At 40.9% G+C, this 25,701-nt stretch overlaps 1 protein-coding gene across 1 annotated transcript in view; it reads left to right on the forward strand.

The window, feature by feature from the left end:
• Positions 1–10,414: 10,414 nt before the first annotated feature.
• cntn4 (contactin 4) overlaps positions 10,415–25,701 on the forward strand; it is a gene marked incomplete at its 3' end in the record, with an annotated part of 86,974 nt that continues 71,687 nt past the window's right edge. The window contains exon 1 of the mRNA XM_084441531.1: positions 10,415–10,487. Coding sequence (XP_084297657.1) covers positions 10,430–10,487 — 58 coding nt within the window. The 5' untranslated portion in view covers positions 10,415–10,429. The remainder of the gene's footprint in view (positions 10,488–25,701) is intronic.

Below are 25,701 nucleotides of genomic sequence, written 5' to 3' on the forward strand. Positions count from 1 at the left end.
TCATTAGGCTTGAGTCCGGGTTAATGTTAATGCCAGATGAGGTTTGGAACTCTGCAGTTATTGAGTCAGCAGAGCATTGGTGATTTTTAGGCACTTTGCGCCTTAGCACTTGGCGGCCCCGCTCTGTAACTGTACATGGTCTGCCACTTCGTGGCTGAGTTGCTGTGGTTCCTAAAAGCTTCCACTTTGCAATAATACCACTTACAGTTGATTGTGGAATATCTAGGATGGAAGACATTTCTGTCATAGAAATTGTTATCCTCAGCCTTGTCCTTTGTTTTACAGTTTCACTCTACCTCCCTCAACCTTTCACATGCAAAACCCCTGGCTGTGCTAACCTCATTTATAACAGGATGACATCTCCAGGAGGTCGGTAAATGAGGGCTTGTGCACACCGTCAATGTTCTTTAAACAGGTGCGTAGGAGAAAGTACAAGACTTGCGCATAAAAAGGAAGGGTCCCGCACACTGTTCTAGCTGGCAAAAAACAGCAACTTTATTAGCTCTCCAGGAGGTCGACACACCACAGACTTTCTGTCTGCACTAGAGTGACTTCCCATTGTCTTCATTGTTCGTGCAGAAACCTTTTTCAGATTTTACCGCCTTTTTCCCATATCACGTGTCTGACCTCTCGACCATTGTTGATGACGTGTTGATGAGTTAGCCAATCAGATCTTAGAACGTCATATCCGGATAACATTGTTTATAACAGCACGCAAGCACAAACCGAGTTACTTCTGTTGGAGGAACCACTCTGTGATTTATCCTGAAGTCCTTTTGCAATCATATGTTGAGCGAACCTTGGCAAATCCTTTTACTTTCGATAAGATTTATTTCCATTACATTTCACTGACTTGTTGCAACGGCATCCTATTACAGTACCATGCTGGAATTCAGTAAGTTCTTTAGAATAGGGATGCACCGATTGCAAAATTCTGGGCCGATGCCAATGTTTAAAATAACAATCCGGCTGATGGCCGATGCCCGATGTTTATTTTATTTAATTTTTATTCCCCCTTTTGTGCCAGGGAAACAAATAAATTAAGTGTTGAAGTGTCGATTTTTATTTCACTTTAATTTGAAAGCAAACTACACGTGCGTTTGCGGCGTTATGTCACGGATCTTCTCCGAATCTGCAGCTGGGTAGGCTACGTTTTGCAACAAAAAAAGGCGTAATTGTTGCGACATAACATCGGCCACTACCATCGGTGAATGTCATTTTATTTGCAGATGGGCCGATGGCAGTCAACAAGAATCGGCCGATGCATCGGTGCATCCCTACTTTAGAATGACCCATTCTTTCACATATGTTTGTCGAGGCACAGTTTATCTTCCTACTTCCGCTTAGGCACTCTATTGGACTGAATGAAACACCTGAATTCAATAATTAAGAGGTGTGTCCTAATACTTTTGTCCATATACTGTAGTGTGCATTGGCATTCTTGGTCCTGCTCCTCTCCACAGTTGCTTATCAGCACCTAAGTTCCTGACCAGGGTGTAGTGGTAAATACAGAGGTGGGTAAACTCTGTCGAGTACAGAGTTCACCCACCTTGTTTCCCTTCATTGATTAATACAGTTCATCAGAAAATAGGGGAGTAAACTCTCAGCCTCATTTTAAAGAGATGGGAAAACTCTACACCCCTGTTCCTGACTAAACAATGTAATACTGTAAATGTGAATAATATATTAACATATACCTACCAAGTAAAGCTAACCATTATGAATATAAACAAGATGTATGCCCTTTCCAAAGGCGATGCCAGGTCATATAGGCTAGCCCAGGATAATTTGGTCTATGTACAGAACTGCTTTAGACTAAGCACTAAATATTTTACAATGCATCAACATCTGCAAATATGGGAAAGATGCACCAGATGATGCTTTGTTACCTCCACATGCCACAGAGCCCCCCAGACATGGTCACCCATTCACCTCCATTCATTTTTTAGGCTCAGGAATGAAAAATTCCCCCCATTCATTGTCAATGGGGGGCGGGGGATACTGAAGCGGCCATATCTCAATGTGGGAAGGTCACAGAGACAGGGTTTGGGCTGGTATAAATCTCTCTGCCTAACGAATGCAGCAGTATCAAACGTCCTGCTCACATGCACAGAGCCACGATATGCATTTATAGTATATTTCAGCCATTGTTCACCCTTCTCCTGATACTACGTTCACCTCACATGTAATAGCGGGCAATGCCTCCTTTTTTAGTGTGGCTCTATAACCACTATTGATGCTGCTAAATAAGATGTCTCATCTGCTGTGGATTTCCACTTCAGAACTGCTGAAGCTCCTTCTGTTTACTAACCAGTGCTCCACCTGTTGTGGCTTTTCATTTGGACATACTGTATCTCTGTCTCAACAACTTGCCATCAAATCTGATCATACTTTATTTGTACAGCGCATTTCATACACAGAGGCAACACAATGCGCTTTACAGAGAGCAATGGGGGGATGGACAAAGATCCTACCCCTACATTTTCCAGAGGGAAGCAAAAAAACAGTTCACCCAGGAGCTGAATAGGTGAGCTGTAAAAATTCTTCCCTGACCCCTTTCAATGACACGATCGAGCAAGCTCCTTCGCGCTATGTGTCAATTTTGTGTGCACACAGTCCTGTAGTGTCATGCCCTTATACGGGGCTGGGGGGGTGTTAAACTATTCAAATTTTGGTGAGTGAGAATGTGATTTCAATTTACGAATCAGTGGAATTCGTCGTTGAGTCATCGCTGAGAACAATAATGCGGTTTACAAACACATTCCCACGCGTTTTCTTATGAAGTCTGTTGTTCCTGTGAAGCTTTCCAACAAGAGAACTCCATGACTGGGTTCTGTGTGGTGCAAGGGTCTTGCCGTAGAGGTTGTCCTCTTCACACAGGCACTGTAAAGACATACTGTACAGGACAAAGAGCAAGCAAACAAAGACAAATGCTCAGTGTCAGTCCTTTAGCGCCTCTGCCACAGCCCATGCTTTTTTGCTGCACTCTGCTGGTTTTTAAAAGTAAACAGCATGGTGTGATTTTTCAGAGCATCATTAAGAGGCAAGGAGGCTTCCGGAATGACTTGAACCTATTCAGCTCGGTTACAGAAGCAAATGAGTAATCATATTTTCTAGGCCATTATTGCAGTTTCTGAGTGTCCAGTTCCCTGGTGGTCTTCACATGTTCCACATCCATACGTTTTCTGAGCATTTGACCAGGCGATGAGCCCAAATAGCCACATCTATGAAGGGAACTTGATCTGTGCTGCCTTGCACCCCCCCATACACACTAGAGATGCGAATATTGCGGATATATACGCGACATCCGCGGATATCCGCATCAGTGGGTGGGTGGAACAATAAACATTTTGGGTGGATTGCGGGTGGATTTGTCAGTTATATTCATATTTAATAACTACTATAATTATATATATTATATTATAACAACTGCGAGAAAGCCCGAGACCTGCCAGCAGCTCACTCAAATACCCTTGACCACTTCGTCAACCGAGATCCTGCGAAAGCGAGCCTATAATCTTTAAATTGTCAAGAAAATGCGCCTATATGAAACGCGAATGAGCACGAACGGCTGGACATAATTTAAAATGTAAATACAATAACTTCATGTTTGGCGGGTTGGGTGTGGGTGCGGGTCTCTAAATTTTAGAAGATAATTACGTCAAGTGGGTGGCGGGTGGATGATTGATGAGTGCACGCGGATTCAGGTGTGCTCAAACTCCATCTCTAATACACACACATTTTTTCCCTTATAGAAAGTAGTGTTGATTATTGGCTTTGTTTTTAAAAGTCGACCACCCTGATCCATTAAATTGTTAAGGTTTAGCTATTGTGGTTTATGTGGTTTTGGATTAAGTTGGAATATGGCACCAAAGTATTTCTACAGGCGTTTTCTTTACAGTAACTGAAGAACCCTTGTCTCACAATGGCTGTCAGTGTTAAACCTTTAACCTTTTTTTGCAAAAAAAATGGTTGTTTGTCAGTATCATGTTTTATTCTGTGTATTTTAAAAACATGAAATAGCTGACAGCAGCAGATAACACAGCAGTGAAGTTAGGTGGAACAGCAGCTTTTTCATGAAGGCATTTCAAAGGTCTAACAAAGCACAAGAAAAGTGAAGCTTGACCAAGCAGATGCTGTTCAAATAACTCAACTCACACCAGTACCAAAGTAGTCATATCACTAGTTAGGCTACTGAAGAAATAATGTAAGTGGTCTCACATCATTAAAAACCTAAAAATTCAAATAGACTCGCTGCAGTCTCAAACATAGGTCTGCATGCTTTAACTTTTCAACTTGAAAGGTGAAAAGGCCAAATAAGGCAATTTGTGTTAAAAGGCTTTGTATTTGCTAGAAGGCATTTTGTCAGCCCAAAGTTATCAGTCCTCAGTCAGAGGTGTTTTGGTCTCTCCACAGACTGTAGATTGGATTTCAATAAAACACATCTCCTATTCCCTCAGGATGATCATCATGTCTATCAGTCTCTACATTCTTCCTTTTGGAAGTTGAATATGGACAAATTGTTTTATGAAGATTTGAATTGATAGGCCATTTAAATTCTAATACATTATTCAATATCTTGCATACATTACTTGTCATTGCTATCTAGGCATCCAACATGTATCATTCAACATTGAAAATGAGCTTAAATGTATTTGAGAGATCTCAATCCTTGAGTTATGTAGCAATCTGTGATGTTGCATCATTGTTTCCAGGGTCAGCCTGACCCTATAAACAAACTAAAAAATTTGTAGGGTCCTGAACACCCCCACCCCACCCCCCCAAAAAAGAAAGAGCCAATCAATAATAAACAGTAGTCTACACACAACCATAACAATGAAGTACAGCAGAGGCATCATGGCTATAGAACAGATTTGGGGGTGTTATTTATTTATTTATTTATTTATTACATTTCTGTTATTGTTTGTTTACCATTACATTTTACAATGCGGAGCTATGATTATTTTCTCTACTGAGCTGAATTTATTATTTTAATTATATCATAGACCACCTTGAAAAGCCACCATAACCTCTTTCAAAAAGCCAAGCACCCTCTTTCCCGGTGGATTTGGTTTCTTCCAAATTAACACTGGACCTGGAAGCCCCCCCCCCTCTCCTCGTCTCAGATAAACACATTTCCATGGTCTGCTTGCATACATTTAGATTAAGGTTGTTCTTAACTGATGAACAGGTCCTCCAAATATTAGGCTATTCAGTATATCAGATTCAATATACTTCATACTTCAGTATACAGTCTATCATTCGGACCAATGCCAAGTGAGTAAAAAAAAGTCGATTTGTTTTCCCTTACACCGCTTGAGTGGCAACTGGTAGTGTGCTGTGTCCTGATTTTAAACTGCAAAAATGCACAAAAAAAGTTGAAGTGCAGTATCATATATATATATATATATATATATATATATTCTTCTAAATTTCTGAAACCTAATTTTGGAACTAGAGATCCTGAGAGATCCTGAGATTCTTAAAATTAAGTATTATACTGTAAAAATGCTGTTACAGTGTACTTATTATTTTGTTATTTTCATCATTTAAAAGCCACCAGAATGCAGGAAGCAAAGTCTCTGAAACTCAATTCTTTCTGGGGGTGGGAGGGGAACCTCCAGACCCCCTGCTTTTGTTCAGCAATCCCCCCTAATTTTGAGATCTGAAGGGTGGTGCGTATGCACATAACCCTCATCATGGTTTTTGACCATACAGAGGGGCCCATATTGCCTTTTTGTTTAGGGTCCCCAAAAGCCTTGGGCCAGCCCTGATTGTTTCATTACTCAAACATGGTGCTACATTGGGACTGGCTTTAGAAGAGGGATTACTAACAGCAACACCACCATACAACCAACTGGAGGAGAGATCCATGCACTGGGACTACTGCATTATTAAGTAAGCTTTATGTGTGCACTGCTAACAATGCTTTCTGAGTAATCACAGCAAGAGGTCAGGTTTGAGAGAATGCACTTCAATTGATAACATGACATGGGAATTTGTTTCATCTTTCAACACTTTCTTACTGCGGTATTGCAAGGGGACATTCTCTGATTGCACAAGTGCTTTGAGAACAGTGTAGTACCCTGTTGGGTGTGGCCGTGATATGTGAGCTGCCTTTTCTCCTTCATTTATTGCAATACAACAAACGCACTTAATAAACTGCAAGGCTCATGGGGCATTGTTATTCTTCTCTTGTACGTTGAATTAAATAACTGGATGAGCAGAGAGCACAAGAGGAAGAGTGTTACAATGCACATTATATGTCTATTGTTGAAATTTGACAGAAAACTATTGGAATAATTCGTTTTTACACTATAGACTTCATCACCTGAATTACTTTATATACATTAATTAATCAATCATAGAAGAGTTATTCGTATTGCTTCATTTGATCAATTGTGCTGCAGCCTTGACTGTTTTTTTCCATTGAAAATGATAGAAATGACTTAAATATTTTAGGCATAATTTAATTTCTGCCAAATGCTTAGATGTGTGTGTGCGTGTGTACCTTTCTTGATTTAGATTGTATTGTATGGAAGATAACTCAAAAGTTCATTATTGTAGCTTGTAGCAGAAACTGTGGGGGGCCTGTGGCCTTGCTTGTTAACATAGCATTTCAACATAGCAATTCACTCAGCAGACATGTACAAATGATCTGGTTTGAAAACGTAATTGATTCAAAACCACTACATTCTCTGACCTCATTATATGGCTGCTGAATTACTGCACACAACACAAAGTTATTCATAAACCATTCGATTTTATAATGAGGCGATATTATGTTGTGACCCTGCTTGTGTGTACCAATGCAGGGTAGAGAGATACTGATGTCAGTGTAATGGAGCCTGTGACATCAACTCCTTGGAGCCATAACTGTCTTAGCTACGTAATACTGCCACTTGCAATGTTTCACTTGTTGTTACTGCCATCGCATAGAATAGTACCATGTTATTGGTACTACAAACTATTAGTTACTTTTCCAGTTTACTGTACTGTACTGTTACAGTTAAGCATTTTTTTACGTGTCATATTCCTTAATTTGCAACCCTGGATGGAACACATAATTTCACATTTGTGAGCAGTGCAAGAATTGTGTTGTCCACAGTTCAATGGTATCTTGGACATCTTGGTAGTACAGTAATAGTACTGTAAAAGTAACCATCTTCATGCACAGCAGCCTATTATAAGGCGAAGAAAGATATGTTGTGCATTGAGTAAGCTGTCTGCCACTCTGTTTGATAATAACACTTACTGTATGCAACAAGTCACATTAAGGTAACACACATGGCCCAGACATTATAACGGGATTCCGAAAGACATGAAGTGTTTCATTGATGAAGGTTATATATCCAGTACAGGCTGAGTGGCAGAAAAAGAGAACCAACAGCCTTTTTAGAAGCTATAAACTTAAAAGCCATATTTCATCATACAGTATCTAACACCTATTGTATGCACCTTCTTTGAGCACTTTCTATTGTTTCTGTTTTCATTCATGAAAGTGCACCCTCCTTACATTAGCATATTTACTGTGGATATATTTTATGGCTTGCTTGTGCTTGTTCTTTTGAAGCAAATCTTGTTCAAGAGGCACTTAGATAAATATTTCTGCTTGGCAGTCAAAAGTAGCACATAGAAAATGTTGAATTTGAACACTTTCAGTTTATCAAATTATCAAATCATGTTAACTACGCTTAATAACATAATAACTTATGTTTACCACAGATATGCTGTGATTGACTTGTTCATCAATGTGTTAATGATTTTGTAGGCATATCAGCTAACATACATAAGGGATAATCAACGAGTAGGTGTGTGTTTTACGGTTGTAAAGCACGACGTTGGGTGGTTGCCTCCTAGAAGTGCCTTTAAACTGTATAACGTTATACACGTATACCATGGCCATTTGCCAACAATATTAAGGAAACTGCTTGACAACCACCTGTAATGCAAGTTACAATGACCCAGAAAGCTAACTTTATGCTAGCAAGCCTTTCTGTCAATAACTTTGCCTATGGTTAATAAACAGTGAAATGTGTATGTATGTATGTTTTTTTGACGAAAAGGCTGGCTTGCTTGCCAGGCATCTCATTCTTCCCAAATCTATAACTTTTTTCTATGGTGATTGGCGAATAGCATATCACTGTCAGAGCCTTTAATATTAACGTTAGACTAAACGCTAGTGTCTCTGGGGTAAGGTTGGCAACAATGTTGCTGAAAAGGTAGGATGGTGGTACATTTCATGAAGTGAACAAAACAACGTTTTGATTAGGGGACACTGAGGTGTCTGGCTATCATAATCAGTTTGTTGGCAAATAGATTTGACAACTGGACAATGGATACTGTACGTTGCACAGCAAATGTAAATGCAATGCATAAATGCAGTATGCAACACTTCGTTCATGGCTAGCTAGCAATGGTACAGCAGGCTATGGGATTAGCTCATTTGGGTTGCTGTCAGAGCTGCCACTCTTATGTTGCTACTGTATAGTTACACCTTGATAGTGCATTAATGTACATCGGTGATTAAACTTCAGCCGAACTACGTGTGCATAATACGGTTTTAATGCACACCTGCTGGCCAATCAGAAAATAGTATTAAATCCAGGCCATGGTATAAAGTATAATACACTGAGCAGTGTAATATCTGCTACACAAATCATATAATGTATACAAAGGAATGCACACAGGGATTAAGGTGTCCTATATTGGGTACCTTTTACTGTTTTTACATTGTGTACCAGATAAAGTTTGAGATTGAGCATCTCAAAATAAATGTCTGGTTTTGTAACTAAACTGACTTCTCAAGCTCATGCAAATGAAAACATCTTCCCAGTCACCACAGAGAGACAGACCTAAAGTCTTGAGAGTAGGGGATTAATGAGAGGAAACGGATTGAAATAAAGACAAGATATTAAATGTGACCCACTGAGACAAATCCAGTCTTTCGTCTCAGACCTAATTTTTAAAGAGTGGGGGAAAAAAATCTGGTCCCATATTGATTTCCTCCTCCCAGTGTTTTGAAACCTATAATTATTGCATGACACAGAATATTTAAAATGTGGTTTTACATTTCACCAAGCACAAAAAGCAGCAAACACGACTGGTCTGGGTTAGGGAAATTCTGAACGGAAAGAGTTGTGCTGCTAATGAGTTGGTGTGGATTGTACATCAACTCTCTGAATAAACATGTATTTACCCAAGGGACATTGGATTATTGCAGCTTGTTTTCTAGAGAAGCGTTGCAAATGGTACATTTCATTACTACTCGTCACATAGCTCAATACATTTACAACATTAGTACACAGCTTTTCCAGAGGCGGCCTCTGACATTTTCTTCAGACTTATTCTGTATTCTACCCTCAGACTCTGTGGCAAGCTGCATACATCTTAGTATCTACCCCCACTGCGTCCCATTTACAGCACCCTTCCCCTGTCTACTTCTCTTCTCCAACAGCAAAGAAATGGCACTTTGCGATGTTCTCAAGTCAAATTAAATGAAGTAATCTGGTGAACTGCTTGAAAACAAGAACAGACACACAGCACACACACACAGCATTGCCAGAAACATACTGTACTGTAGAACACAAGTTGCATTACTTGGGGGTGTAGCTAGATACACTATAACTGATATTTGGTCATTGATTTTTGATTGAGAAAATGCGTCCTTTAATTTTTCAAATCTATCATCGGTGGATGCATTAATATCACACTTGATCATTTCTTACCATCTCTCTTCAGATTGTGTGTAGGGACGGTACAGTAAGCTAATGTTTTTAAAGTACTGCAATGGGGACACTATCTCCCCTTGGCATTCATTTGTACACCCCACCACCACCCGTCATCCTCCCCCTGCTCTGTACATCGAAGGTCTAGAGCACTCAGATAATTATTATCCTTCTGACACAATGCAGGCTTTTTGAGTTGGGTACTGATTCCATGGCAATATCTCTAGTATTTGATGATGATGATGATGAGGAATACAACAATTCAGATTTTGACATTAGTGAGATCATTGCAACTTTGTCTGTAGGGTTCCGTCAGTGTTTCTACATTTATGAACATTTAAATCAATGTAAGCTATATGAAAACAAGTGTTAGGGTGTGACTACTACTATACTGTCTAAACTATGTTTCATTGTTTAACCAAGCCATGCACTGATAATGAGTTGCAGAGTGCAAAAACATCATTTTCATTCATTCATACTTTATTATCTTGACACTCAGAGACAGCCTGGGGTCAGCCCAGTGAGGAATTAAACAATGCAGGAGACTGAAGCCATTTCCAAAGTGATAATGAGGATCTCTAAATATGCTACTTATTTATTTTATCTGTCTCTTTTCCTACAGATTGAAGACCCATAAAGGTACAAAAAAGATTCCATACATTTGTGATTGTATGTGAGTCCACTGCCCCACACACCTGAAGATGATGAAGTTGCTATGGAAACTGCTATTGCTGCAGTCACTCATGGGGTCCCTTGCAGGTAAATTATCTTATTAACAACTTTTGATACTTACCACTTCTTTGTAAAATGTGTGTCCTTATTCATATGTATTTAGGGCAGATTGCACTATGAAAGCCATAGTAGAATGGAACTCAAATAGGCCTGTTTGAGCCACAGGCAAGCCTTAATCACAATTTTAAAATACAAATAATGAGGTAGCATAATTTCTAAATAAAAGAAAGGGATTGCTAAAATAAATGACTATTGTTTGCTTGGCACTTGGCAAAGGTTGACTACAATTGGATTAATTGTCATGAATATAAATTAAGAGATTAGGTTGCAGATAGATATGAAACCAAAGATGAAAATATTAAATTGAATGCATTGTTTGCAAATAAGTGTGATATTTCATCAGGAGAGGAAAAATGACAATGACCTTGGTTCTGTGGTAATCAAATACTGGCCATACCTAACTACTGTGCAAGGGATGAAGGAATGAAGGCTCAGGAAAATGAAAAGCACTTTGGACTGCAATGAACACTTGCAAAGTGTAACACACTGATTTAAAAAAGTGTTACTGCTTCATTCTAAATAATAATAATAATAACAATATGTGTTATGAATAGATATTATTTATATATATATAGTACAAGTATAATATATGTGTGCATTCTATAGTAGGCCACTCTACTGTTGTATAATAAGGGTTAGAAAGACAATGGTACTGTAGGCAAACCACTGCACATGAGAGGTCAGAGGTCATTCATATGGCAGGCGTTATTGAAGGTGACCTTCTTTACCAGGGCACACATGACTGCTACTGAGATGACAACTTCCTCGCAGTGCTCGCTCACTGTGGAGATGTTACAGCACGTTGGCTCTTATGAAGATTACATAAACTCTAAGCATGAAAGAAACTCTAAGCATGAAAGAAACCCTGCCAACAGCTACTACCATATTCTCTTTTGGAGATGCATAATTTGTTAGTTGATTTAATTCCCATAATGAAACATATTTGAGTTAGCAGTGGTGGCTTTGTTATAGCCCCTCCCTTTGGACCGGGCAATCTCTAGCCATAGAACAAGACAAAATATCATTGTAGTTATATTCTCTCTTTCTGTCTTTAAAGCTGCCATGAAAAAAATACTGTTTAAGCTATAGCCTCCAGTTGATATATAAGGCTGGCTAACTGGGGGATATAAGTCAACCAAAAAACCTTATCTAGATTTTTTTTATCCATCACTCCTTTACTGTACAGTAAAGCTGAGTTATTGCTTCATTATTCCATGGTGCTGTTTCACCTAAGGGCTCTCTGGCATTGCTCACATTTTGATGGAGGGCTTTAATTTGTCTCTCGTACAAATTTGTGGGGTCAACAGAGAACATCAGTTGGATTTCACCAAGTGCTTAATCAAGAGGCATTATCCTAATCAAGATGAAGAAAAGGCTTTATTGGCAAAGCGCTGGCCTGTGAACCCACGCACTCATTATCCAACCCACACAAGATCTGTTCTAGTCATTGAAGTTTTGTCCTTTTCAACTAAGTCTGCAAATGTGCAGAATACCTTTTCAGGGACATGCATTTTCAAATCATTCAATCAACATGGGGTTGGTGACAATCAGTCACATTCACTCAATGCAGCTCAGTGCTGATTGGCCAACTCTGGTAAGCATGGCTTACTTGTTGCTGTTCTTATAGCCAAGCGAGCAGAACAGCTGCCACCACTGCAAGAGATTATGGTTGTAAAGATGAATTAACAGCATACTGTTCTTGTCCTTGATGTCTTCTGTATGCCTTTGAGGCCCGACACATTAATGATGAATTAACAACACTCTTCTCCTGGCTACAATCATGCTAAAGTGATACTACACTGACCACTGGATAAATGTAACAATTGAATTATCAAATCATTTTGAAATACACTGTGTAACATTGATCCGTATCTCGTGATATTCCTACGCCTTTGTTCTCCTGCGCGACAGGCTGGCCTCCTGTCCCCCTCCTGCCCTGCACGTCACTAGCCTCACTCGTTAGTCTCTGATCACCACAGCACTGCTCTATCTGCTGGACACGCTTCGAATTCTGATTCCTTGTGTGTTACCTACTCTCCCATGATCATGGCCATGCCTTTGCTTACTATTTATCCTTTAAAGTTTACATGCTTCTCATTATGAGGGAGCTCACCATCGGCCCCGCACTGGCTGACATTCCGAGTCCTGAACCGTTTGATTTCCACACCTGGTTCAAGAGAATAAAAGTCTCACTAGCCCCACATGGCCTTCACATTTTATACATACAGGATCGCAGAAAAGCTCTGTTGCCTTGTAAGTGAAAGAGGACCTCAGGAAGACATTCCTCACACCAAGGGAGTCTCTGTGTTTCAATGCTGAATAATTTTCCATTTGAACATTGAAGCTCTGAGTCAGGTGACCTTGGCAGCTCTGGAGACATTACTGTAGTTGTACTCCACTGTCTGTGGAGGTCAACCCATTGAGGAAAGTGGCAGCAAGAACACAAAACACTACATCACTAAAGAACTCTTAAGGTCTCTGCTTTCCTAGATAAAAGCACGGCTGACATCTCTATTCCTCCCAATTAGAATGTCTAGATCAGCAACATGCACAGGCCCTGATGCTTTTTCAATTGTGTTGAAATGTACTGTACGTATGTTCATATATTTAAGAGCAGTCTTGAACCTTGAACCAGAACCTTGAACCAGCTGAATTGCTGTTCAAAAGACCACGGTGAATCAAGGTTCTATGAATGGCAGAGCATGAAGTTCCATACTGTACGTGCACAGTGCACACACTGACACACCAACACAGTAGGACGATGAGACAGTGGCATTTCTGTCCACATTTCTTTACGCCAATAATTTCAAGCCCAAGTTATGGGCTTGTGAAGCAACCCCTTTTGGTGACATATAGTGTAGGCAATGCTGGTTTTCATAACCAATTTTTCATCCACTCTTCTGTCTAAGCTTTCTCTCTGACCCTTACTGCTGCTGTTGTGAATAAGTATGCTAATGAATCAATAAATAGCACATCCTGTTTGCTCTCCTAACCCAAAACTGTAGACTTATGTGAATGTGGGATTCTTCAAAGAGGTGCAAATAATGGTTGATGTATCCTCTCAGTCAGTCTCTGTAACTTGCTCCCACAGTAAAATGTTTTCTTGAGGCATTTCATGACTCGTATCAAGCTATGCCATATTTCCACATAGCAGTGTTTCCCCTACCATTGCCTTGGAGGGGCAGCCCGCCTCCCGAAACGGGACCTCCTGCCCCTCCTGAAAGACCTGGGGGCGGCTGTGGTTCAGTGGTAGAGCGGGTCGTCCAACGATCATAGGTTGGGTTCGAATCCTTCCTCCTGTCCACATGTCGAAGTGTCCTTGGGCAAGACACTGAATCCCAAATTGCTCCCAATGAGCAGGCTACCACCTTGCATGTCAGCTGCCATTATTGGTGTGTGAATGGGTGAATGAGAGACATGAGAGGGTATGCCCACACTCCCATGAGGCCATAGAAGAATGCCCCGTGTTGCTGATTAGATCTCATCATGCACGCTTTGAACCAGGTGTAGCTATGTCTTTATCAGAGGAGACACTCTCAGCTTCAGCTTGTTGCTTTGTATAATCATTATTACTGTATAAGGTAGTGACTATATTTATAGCGGACTGGAGTAATGATTTCAAGCAATATTTGGGTTTATGGTTAGGGGAAGGGTTAGGGTTATGGTTAGGGATAGGGATGGAAAAGGCCATTGGACTCATTAACAAGGCTTGTGTTCCCCCGCGACCCCCCCCCCACTGACTCTATACCCTTTGCTACACTTGCGCATGACCTCTGATTGTTCCACATATCTCAACGGCACACATATTCCACACACTGTATACTTCACACTGTACATACACTCACCACACCCCATTCTGTAAATATTACGTTTATTGCATTTGCACTGTCATGTCTTGCACTGTCCTGTCCTGCACCCTGTCCTATGTCATCTGCAACAGCGTATGCCACTACCCTAGACAAATTCCTAGTATGTGTGTACAGTAAAACAGATCTTGAATAAAACAGATATTGAAAACCAGATTCAGCGCCGTAAGGATAGCAGGTGTGTCTATTCTATTCTATTCAGCTGCCGAGATTGTGAGGCGGTAGATAGGGCGCCGTAAGAATAGTGAGCAAGTCTTACAGCCACCGTAAGAATAGACTGCACCTTATTATAATTGCTGTAGCAGAGCCAAACAGCGGCCTCCAAAGTTTTCACAGAGGTCAATCACTTATTCCTTTCAATTCCTCATAGCGATATAGCAATATTTAAAGCTGCAATATGTAACTTCTGCCTGCTATGAGCAAGCTAGAAAACCATCTGCCAGTGTAAATTTAGTCTGCTTCTCAGTTATGGTTTGTGGGTTTGGGTGCCCACAAGGCCATAGAAGAATGCCCCATATTGTTGTACTGCCTGCCTTAATGACTATCGACCAGTCGCACTCACCTCTGTGGTGATGAAGTGCTTTGAGAGCCTGGTCAAGGACTACATCTGCTCCCAACTGCCCAGCACACCGGACCCTTTACAGACCCTCTACACTGGACTTCCAACAGGTCCACAGAGGACCCCATCGCCCACATCCTCCATACTGCCCTTTCCCACCTCGACCAAAGGAAGACGAATTATGTGAGATTGGTGTTCATTATCTATAGTTCAGCTTTCAATACCATAACCCCCTCCAAACTCATCACCAAACTCAAGAACCTGGAAATAAACACCTCCCTGTGTAGCTGGATCCTTCCTGATGGGTAGACCTCAGGTGTTGAGAGTGGGCAGCCACACCTCATCTTCCCTCACAGTCAACACGGGTGCGACTCAGGGCTGTCTTGTCCCCTATGCTGTATTCCCTGTACACCCGCAACTGTGTGGCCACCTCTGATTCCAGCTCCACTGTCAAGTTTACTGATGATATATCTGTGGTTGGCCTGATCTTCAACAACGATGAGAAGACCTACCTGGGGGAGATGGGGTGCCTGCCTAAGTGGTGTCAGAACAACAACCTCCAACTGAATGTCATGAAAAAGATGCTAGTGGACAATAGGAGGAGGTGAGGTGCATGGCTAAGTGGTGTCAGAACAAGAACCTACAATTGAACATCAGTAAGATGAAGGCGATGCTAATTGACTATGGGAGGAAGCAGGAGAGGACCTACATCTCTCTAAACATCAATGGGACCCCAGTGGAGAGGGTGGACTACTTCAGGTATGTTGGGGTCCAGATGACAAAGGACCTGAAATGGACAACAAACACAGACACTGTAGTGAAGTCACAGCAGAGGATGTTTCACCTCAGACATTTGAGGGAATTCTGAGTGACTCCCCAGATACGTCAGAGTTTCTATACATTAAGAGCATCCTGGCTGGGATTACCACTGCCTGGAATGGGAGTAGCACCATGCAGGACCATAAGGCCCTGCAGACAGTGGTGCGATCAGCTGAACGTATCACAGGGGGGCACTCCCTGGCCAAGGCCAGCTCAGAGAAGCTCAGAAGGAGCTTTTAGCCTCAGGCCATCCGGATCCTGAATGAGGACATTGCCTATGCCTGCTCATTGCTCTCAACAGGATGCCACTTGAAATGGGCCAGGCATGAGGAAGTTATTGTCATGTCACACCATGCCAAAGCATTCACAGATATCTCAAAAAAACAAGGACATTTGAAGTACAGGCATTTGAAATACAAAGCTAATTGCTAATATAGCACTTTAAAGCCAAATTTCTCATGAGCCCTTTGCCTGATTTGGTCACCATCGCACATGTATACTCTTGGGTACTCTCTCCAATAAGGGTGGTAAGAACAAGTCATTTTGTTCAGAATTGGTAGATGGAGGGGAGTTGGAGGGAGATTGAGGAGAGGATGTTGAGATGGAGGGGAGGCAGTAAAAAGGTCAGGAGGGTCAGAGGTGTGAACGATGTGTGGAGGGGATGGGCAGGGGGGTGGGAGTGGGAAGATGCATGCGTTGGAGGCACAGCCCTTTTTGATTGCTGTAGTATATTTGTTTGTGATTTGTTATTATGTTCAATTTGTGTATTTTCCTAAATCTTGAGACATCTCATATGTAAGCTAGACAGACATTTCCCCTGGTCATTACTGTGCAAATGTACTGTATGCCCTTCTTGTGCCGGCAGACACATGAGCTGTGTTTGAAACTGTTCCCTATTCCCTATATAGTGCACTATATAGTGTGTCCGAATCATGGTGCGAGTGCACAAGCCGCCCAAACACGGCCGGCTATTCACCTCCATCCATTTTTTGGACTTAAGCTCAGGAGCGAAATTTCTCAACTTGGGAAGGTCACAGAGATACAGGGTTTGGACTGGCATGAAGCTCTAATGAATGCAGAAATACCAAACATGTCCTACTCGCACGCACATGCACGCACACATGCACACACACAGAGCCACAGTATGCATTCATGGGCGCAGGTCTTCTTACATGTACTTGATCACTGAATTAAGGGGTTTAACATTTCATATGCACTTGTATGTCTATATAGGATGAATATTCCACCTGTACCACTGGAACTATCCATTATAATAGCTCAGTGGAAGCATGGAAGATATGGGCAGATTTCCTCTGATTTCATGACCTTGAAACCATTTTTGAAGTATCTTACAGTACGTTACTTTTTTTTTGGACAGAGATTAGACATTCACTTTCAGAATGTAGAGAAATACATTTTCTTGAAAGTTAATGCGTAGTCAGGGTGTCTGCTCCACTTGCAAGGTGAACATGGTATCCAGTATTAACTCCAAGTAGCAGGGAGACTAGCTATCTCTAATGAATGCTATACAGAGGCTTAGGAAACCATCTGTACAGGCTGTTTGATTTGGCTTGTCTGGAGATGTGCTATCCAAGCGATGTTTAAGAGCTAGCAGGAGAGGATGTAGTGTTTGAGTCTTAGGCGAATGGATACTGGAAATCACAAAGCACATTCACCTTTGTGCTGGACTCCTTCTGGGGCTTTTTATTCATGCTGAGCTAAGCTCTGCAAATTCATTTGCTGTCACTTTCTATTGGAATGGCTCCCCCCTTCAAATAGCTACAACATTTCTCTTCAGCATTACCCATGGTGTTTGGCCTTCCAAAACAACCCTAAATAGCAGGTGAGAACATTGAAGCGAGGTGGCTTCTACCTTAAATTCTCGCTCAAGGCAAGTTGACTGAGAATGTATTCTCATTTACAGCAATGGCATTAAGGTGGGGGGCACACATATACAGGTGCACACATCTGCCATAGCATGTCTGCAACAGCACCAGTTTCTTGACATCAAAATCGTTGTTGTTTGATTTTCTTACATCTGTGAACTGTTTAGTAGCAACATGGTATCATGCCAAATCATTTAAACTAAACAAACTGGCACTTTACCTATGCTTTTCTCAATAGTGTTTATTCCTATTCAAAAGCATCACCTATTAAACACATACAAATTCATTACCAAAATAACATGTTTCCCACTTTGCAGAAAGGGCTAGCACCGTGTCTCATACAATCTTCAAAACAGCCAACTCTTGAGCTGTTGTTGATCTTGTGACATGATCTCAAAGAGAATGTTATGGATCAGGTGGCATATGAGGCATAGGAACCAAATGGGAGTCAGACATAAGGGGGTCCTCTCCCTCTTAAGCATTCATTAATTGCTGATGTGTATGTCAAATGACAGTGGTGAGCTCTATGTACAGTAGGAAGTAAAAAAGCAACACCTCAGTTTGCCTCAATACCCAAGATGCCATCTGTTCTGCGTCTCAATGAAAATGTTCACAGTTAAGCTAATGCTATGTCTATAAATTGGCTCACACCGTTCCACAAAACTGTGTATTAACTGTTGAATGTGGGTGACATTGTTCTCAACCAGTAGCTGTTCTTTCCCCATGCCCCTCTCACTGCCCCTGTCCAGTGCCCATGAAGGACGCTGAACAGTAGGGCCTAGGTTGTCATGCATGTCAGATGGTCTGATTTGATGGTACAACCTAAGGTTCTAATGGAGATGCTCTCTCTTCAGGCAGTTTCACAATGGAAGGGTGAACATCGACCTCTGCCCTTCCACCGGCTGAGCAGCCTCTGGTGCTCCTGCTGGTGCAAGGCCAGCTGAGCCGTTAATGCTGGCTGAACTATGTGGCTCATTGCCCCCTCGAGGCTCTGTCCACGTGGACCTCCAGAGCAGCACAGCTGTACCCACTTCATTAGAATGTGTTGATTAGGAGTAGATTATTATTTGCAGTGTGGTATCTTAAATCCCTGCTCATGTCAAAGGAGACAACCAACCGGTAGGCTTATAATTTATCCGGGTGAAAATAGCCAGCTCTCCTTCGTCTTGGCACTCATATTGCACTGCAGATCAGGCAATCATATTGATAACAGTATGTGTTGCTTTGTTGTATTTTTAGACCTACACAAAATCTAATATCCCCACAATCCCAATTGATTATCTTCTGGACTGTTTCATTAGGGATTTCATTAGCTGAGATATCTGGCTGATGACAGTATTAGTGAAAGCTCAACTGTTGTCAGAGACATCTAAAACTGTGTCTTGGTAACCTGGCTGGCTCTCCAGGTGCTCTCACTTGCTACTCCTCAGGAGAAGCAATTATTCTTTGTGTGGCACGATGAAGGAGGAGGGGTCCCCAGACGGACACTCAGCCATGCTCTTGCTAATTGGGGACGTTGGTGAATCAAACCAGGTGCAAGGGCTCAGCTCTCTCCTCTCCTATCCCATCCTCCCTTGTCCTTTCTTCTGCTTTGCTTTTTTTCCTGGGTTTTGTTTTGCTTTGTCAACACTTTTGTTTTGATATGCATATCAATAAATGTTTTATTCATGCAATCTAGGAAATCAGCCACGTTAGCTTCATGGCCCCTCTGTATTCACCGCCATGATTCACCACGTGTGGATTTCCAGTTTTCAAAGGTAATTTTGCAATGCTGCTTCAGTTAAACAAGCTTGAGAAAAGAATGATTAATGCAATTGTCACTCTAAGAAAACAGTGCAGGTGAAAGTGTCCATCCTCACCATTATTCCTTTGTTTTCTGACAGCTTGTATGCTTTTTTAATGAGTCTCTGATGCTAATCGGGAGGGAGCATTGATCAGCAGAACCCCAGTCAGTGGAGACAGAGGCAGAGGTACAGGCAGGATGGGCTGTACTGCAGGGGTTCACAGTCCCGGTCTCCAAGAGGGCGTTGACACGTTTCACAGGAAGCCTGCTCTCATGTTAACCATCACTCTAGTGACAAGTTTAATTAAAGGTTTTGCTTTACCACGATAATGTCAATGTTTATTTATTTCAGCAATGTTTATTTATTGTTTGTTTATTGTTTGTTTATAGGTTATTCAGGATCCCTATTAGCCGACGCACAAACGACAGGCTAGTCTTCCTGGGGTCCTCATAAAAAACTCATGTTACAATAATAAAATACACAAGTTACAATAATAAAATGTACAAGTTAATGTTACAATAATAAGCACTTTGAAATTGTCTCACAATGAAAAGTGCTTTAAAATATTAAAACAATGTATTATTAGCAATAGTAGTAGTATTATTACAATTATTATTATTATTATTATTATTAGGGGCTGGGCAGCCTCAGATGCCGGTCCCTCTTGTATTTGCCAATATTCTGAGGGTGTATTCACACAGACAATAGTTAGTGCGTATCAAACGAGCTCTGGGCCCGAGAGCGCTTCATTTAGGCCTGTGTGAACACAGCAATCGCACTCAGGTGCGCACCAAAACAGCCGCACCGAGACCCTCCAGAAGGGGTGGTCTCGGAGAGGCTTCAACCGAACAGAGAATGGTATATGCAAACGATATAGAAAGCAATTACCAGCGTAAGGAACAACACGCATATTTGTTGTGTCTCCATTGTGCACATTATGACATGACAGCACTGAGCCTTTTCATGTGACTTGTGGTGCTGCATTTGGACCAGAGTAAAGAAAGTGCTGTGTGAAAGCGAACCGCAGTAGCTGAGAAATGAAACAATGTATCACTTTTTCTTTTGGTGCGCACTTACATATGTGAATACGCCCTGTATCTTCTTCTTCTTTAGGGGCCGGGCTGCCTCAGCTGATGGTATTTTGAAGTCTGTCCTCATTTTGTCCCCTCAAACTACTGCTGTTCATACAGGGGGAAATATACTACCCACAATCCTATAGTGCAACAGCAATGTCTCCACTAATCAGAGACGTTGTTGTTGGCAACCCCGCCCCAATAGTGGACCCTAGGACTACAACTGGCTAAATTGACTCTGATTGAGAGGAGACCTGTGTCGCTGATTGTTTGATTGGTTTCCACCTGTCTTGTTAGTCTGTGTATATAGCTCCCATCTTGTTCTTTGTCAGTTCGTCATTTGCTGTAGCTGTGTTGTTCCTGGTGTTTCCTGTGCAATCTTGTACATTTATAAACTTGTAAGCTTGTCTTTTGTTGTCCACTTGTTGAGTGTGTACCTTGGTTTTATTGTTTAGTCTTAATATAGAATAGTAGGAGCCAAGCCCTGAAAGGGCGAGGACCCTATTGTTATTGGTAGGATTCCCTATTATTATTCTGACAGCTAACTTTGTGTGTGATTGGTCAAAAGTTTTCAAATTTGTCACACACCTCACCCACCTTGGAAAACTAGGCTCCAAGAAATATTGCATCGATTAGCCAGATGGTGGCGCTATAGGAACCGTTCAAATTCGCAAAGTTTTAACGGGTATATCTCATGCCCCGTATGGCTTACAGACTTGAAACTTTGCACAGACATGCCTCTCCTCATGAGGAACAAATTTGCCTCAAGAACCCATAACTTCCGGTTTTATACATTTTCCGCCATTTTAATTTTTTGGGAAAACGCTTAAAATCGAACTTGTCCTACAAATTTTGACCGATTTGTATGAAACACGGTACACGCAATCTAGGGACCGATATCTACAGGACTTTGAAGGCCGATTTTTGAAAAGTTACAAAAATATGCCGTTATGGGGCAATTCAGTTTGCAGAGTGTGATGCTTGGGCGGGCCTTATTACATAAAGGTGTATAATGTCTCAGTGGATAGACCAAACACCACCAAACTTTGTAGCCATGTCTGGACACAACAGAAAGGGACTCCTCAATTATTGGCCCAATCTAACCAAATGGGGGTGCTAGAGAGCTAATTTCCGGTTTAAGCCTAACTGCCATGCAAACATTTCCCAGACTTAGTACAGTTGTAGAGGGGCATGCTTTGATGCGTTTATTGCGCTTGGCCCCTATAGAGGCTGCTTGCAACTTTAATTAGCGGCCAAGCCCTGAAAGGGCGAGGACCCTATTGTTATTGGTAGGATTCCCTATTATTATTCTGACAGCTAACTCTGTGTGTGATTGGTCAAAAGTTTTTACATTTGTCACATATCTCACCCACCTTGGAAAACTAGGCTCCAAGAAATATTGCATCGATTGGCCAGATGGTGGTGCTATAGGAACTGTTCTAATTCGCAAAGTTTGAACGGGTATATCTCATGCCCCGTATGACTTACAGACTTGAAACTAAGCCTAACTGCCATGCAGACATTACCCAGACTTAGTACAGTTGTAGAGGGGCATGCTTTAATGCGTTTATTGCACTTGGCCCCTATAGAGGCTGCTTGCAGCTTTAATTATTATTGTTATTATTATTATTATTATTATTATTATAAATATATTATTTTCTAAACGGAAGATGCCAACTTTGTGAAGAGAAAGACACTGTGACTCATGGTCGCAGTGTGAGTGGTGGTGGTGGGATGTTTCTCAGGGTGTTTTTGTTCCCAGCATGTCTAGTTGCCATTGGACTTTTTATGATGCAAGCTAATTCAAATTTGACCAATGTAAGCTTATTAGAGCTGGCTGGGCATATGTTGGCATTCCGAAATGAGAATGATATTTCACTCACATACGCAATACCTTAAAGTTAAATTCTGTAGTGCATCGACAGGCGGACAATCGGGTCTGTTGTTTACCATTGTTCATTGTTCCCACATCACTGTATTATCTGCTCATGTTACATCATGTATCCTTAGACATGGATACTGGTCTGTCACTTCACAGGGGAATTCAGTCTTCCCTGTGAGGACTCTGCTGACGCCTCTGTCAGAGTGGAAACAAAACAAGTCCAATTATGTCAGCTGAAATGCCAAAACAATGAGGGGATAGTGAACAAAATGTTGCTTGTTCCTGTAATATACAGTAGATACATATTCCAGTTGTTCCTACAATATAGATGTATATATTCCATTATTCACACACTATTGAAATGATTATGCCATCTTTAACATCTTGAAAATGACCTAATGTATTCCCATACCCAGACATTTTCACCATTGAACTGGTTTAGATTTAACTTTTACATAAAAGTGAGAGAATGTTATCCCTATTTCAGTGCGCACTCCTATTGTTGAGGAATATTCAGAACATCTGTCCTTTTCAAGTACCCTGTATTTCTCATGAGAAATGCAGACCATTATGTGATTGTCAAATTATGAATGCTTCCACCATCCACCAATGGGAAAGCACAGAGGTTTCAGTGTGATGGGGCTCCCTGCCTGCAGCTTTACCCCAGTGGTTTCCCCTGGCTTGTTTCGCCTGTCACGTCCCATACATTATTACATTACATTACGGTCATTTAGCAGATGCTTTTATCTATAGCTACTTACAATAAGTGCATTCAAATAGGTAGTCAAGTATACTTCTACTCACCAGAACTCGTACTGTAATTGCATTTCTTTCTAAACAAGCATCTAAGAGCCTAACCTATTGTAGTGCTTAAAGTCGCACAGAAATGAAAAAAGCATTCTGTCCCATTTTGGTTCACATAATTGGTCATAGTGTTCACCTATTCAACGATGTTTGCCCAAAAAATTAAAAAAATTTACTTTTGTTGTAATCTTATTTCAAAGTATATAATTTCTTACTTCCTGGAAAACGGTAGGTCATGTGCAATTACGACAACAGGAACCTTAGATTTTAGACATATAATCTCACAACATCCACCCGTCAATCAACGCTATCCTTCTATCGAATCTGTCTAAAGTTCTTAAAACCCGTCCACTTGTCAATGTTCCAATCAAATTCTCTAAACATTATGTCCCACCCTCATAGCTCGTTTGCATCGGAAATATGTCAAACTACGGAAGTTAGTTATCTCAAACGTCCGTTTCTGTGCCACTTTAAGTAAAAGTGCAAGAAACAGCAAAGTACAAACATTTTGTAGCATACAGATGAATCGTGCTGCATTATAGTACTTATCTTCTGTAATGAGATATCATTTTCAGTCTATCACAGGCATGTGAGGCCAACTGGGACTTGTACTTGTGTGTTCAGTATGTTGGCCTACTTTTACCGGTTCAGTCATATCTGGTTTAACTGAACAGTACAGTATTTTCCTCTACCAACTTGTCTGTCATTGTCATGTCATACCATTATGGTAATACTGGAAAAGTGTAAGTGATGGAGAATTTTTACCTCAAATCTGTTTACATGTGTTTTGAGTCCATGTCATTTACAATCAGTCTTGCAACTTGAAACTCCAAACATACTTGGTTAATTTGGAATTCACACAAATAATGTTACAGAGGCCTGTAAATCCTGTTAGGTTTTCAACAGGTATATGGTTTGAAAAAAACACTTTGATCCTATTTGAAAGATCCCCTTCTGGACAGCTTTGTTATTTATTGCACAACGTAATACTGATACCTCCAGCTGCTAAAAAGCTTTTCTATTTTGGGTGGAAATACGTGGCCTGGATTTCCATTGTTACAGCAATGTGCACCGCAGCTGCCTGTCAATAACACTGCTCACTTAAGCAATCCCGCAATTATCCTTAATAAAACACAATTTGCTTTTGTGCACGTATGTTTGTGCAAAGTATCCCACAAACATAAAGTCATATCCCTCTGATTTATCTATGGTAAAGATATATACTGTAAGAATTGTTGTACTGTCTTGTGTCTCTTAACAGATCTTTATTATGAAAGTGAACAGTTTACGGTACAAATATATTAGGACATACAGCATGTTGTCCTCTTTATGTGAGATCTTAAGTGAACAGAATATGGTTTTATACCTGGTTTTATACCTGCTTCATTGTATGTATAATGGTGGCCGATCTATATGCAGTAAGTCAGATTCTTCATAAATCAACAAGCACACAGTGAACCTGTCATCCCCACCATGATGCATGTTGCCAGCATGTACAGTTGTTGAATGTGTAAGTGGAGTGGTCTGTTCTAATTAAGATGTATCTAGAGCTGGCATATAGGCCCATCATATTTTTAGTTTGGTCTAAAATGTAAGCATTTATTCAAAAGTTGATAGTGAAATAAGTGATTAAAATAATTTATGAAAAGAACTTCAAGCGATTGTGATGTGACAAGAAATGATCAAATTATTCATAGCCTTTCTGTCGCTAGCTAGATCAATCCCTACTTCATCTACAGTAATACATATTAGAAAACGCAGTTAAAACTGTCCATTATTGAAACAGCATTGATAAAGTACAGTATAGCAGCTAGCTAGCTAACGTAGTCTAGACATCAGATTGCTATGCTAGTCTCCTCTGCAAACATTACCATTAGTATAAACTGCATAGTTTTAACTGAGTTTCCAACCTAGGGCTAATTACACATTTTATTGAGCTATTTACCTGAGACGAAATCACCTCGTCACTCCTCAGCCTTGTTAACGTTCAGCTCTGCTGGGTGTGATGGAGGCGGGGTTGAGATGCAAGGTTTTGCAGACAGTTCGAGGATCCAATGGACATTGGAGATTTAGTCACAGGCTCTTTTTAATGCTTCAAATTAGTTAAATATTTGTTTTAAATGCATAGAGAGCTAAGATAATATTGTTAGCGAAAACAGCAATCTAAAGCTGAATAACTAACTATCGTTCTAAGTCAAAAACATTCCAGCCTGGATTCGAAGCCGCGAGGTGAGTGGATCAATGATTACAAAATATTCAGCTAGACCAGCCGACCACACGACCAATATGGAATTCATCTCTGTAAAGCGCGTCCGCCCCAGCGGGGCGCCCAGGGTGGCATATAAGCTAGATACGCTACTGTCCCTATGTCCACGTCTATAGGTGATATATGAAAAATGTTTTGGATTAGGGGTAGGGCTGGGACTTTTGCCCCAAAATCATATTCGAAGTTCGTTTATTTATTAATAATAATATTCGAATATATTCGAATTATTATTAATAATATTT

Source organism: Borostomias antarcticus (assembly GCF_949987555.1).
Source record: "Borostomias antarcticus genome assembly, chromosome: 7".
NCBI classification, from domain to species: Eukaryota; Metazoa; Chordata; class Actinopteri; order Stomiiformes; family Stomiidae; genus Borostomias; species Borostomias antarcticus.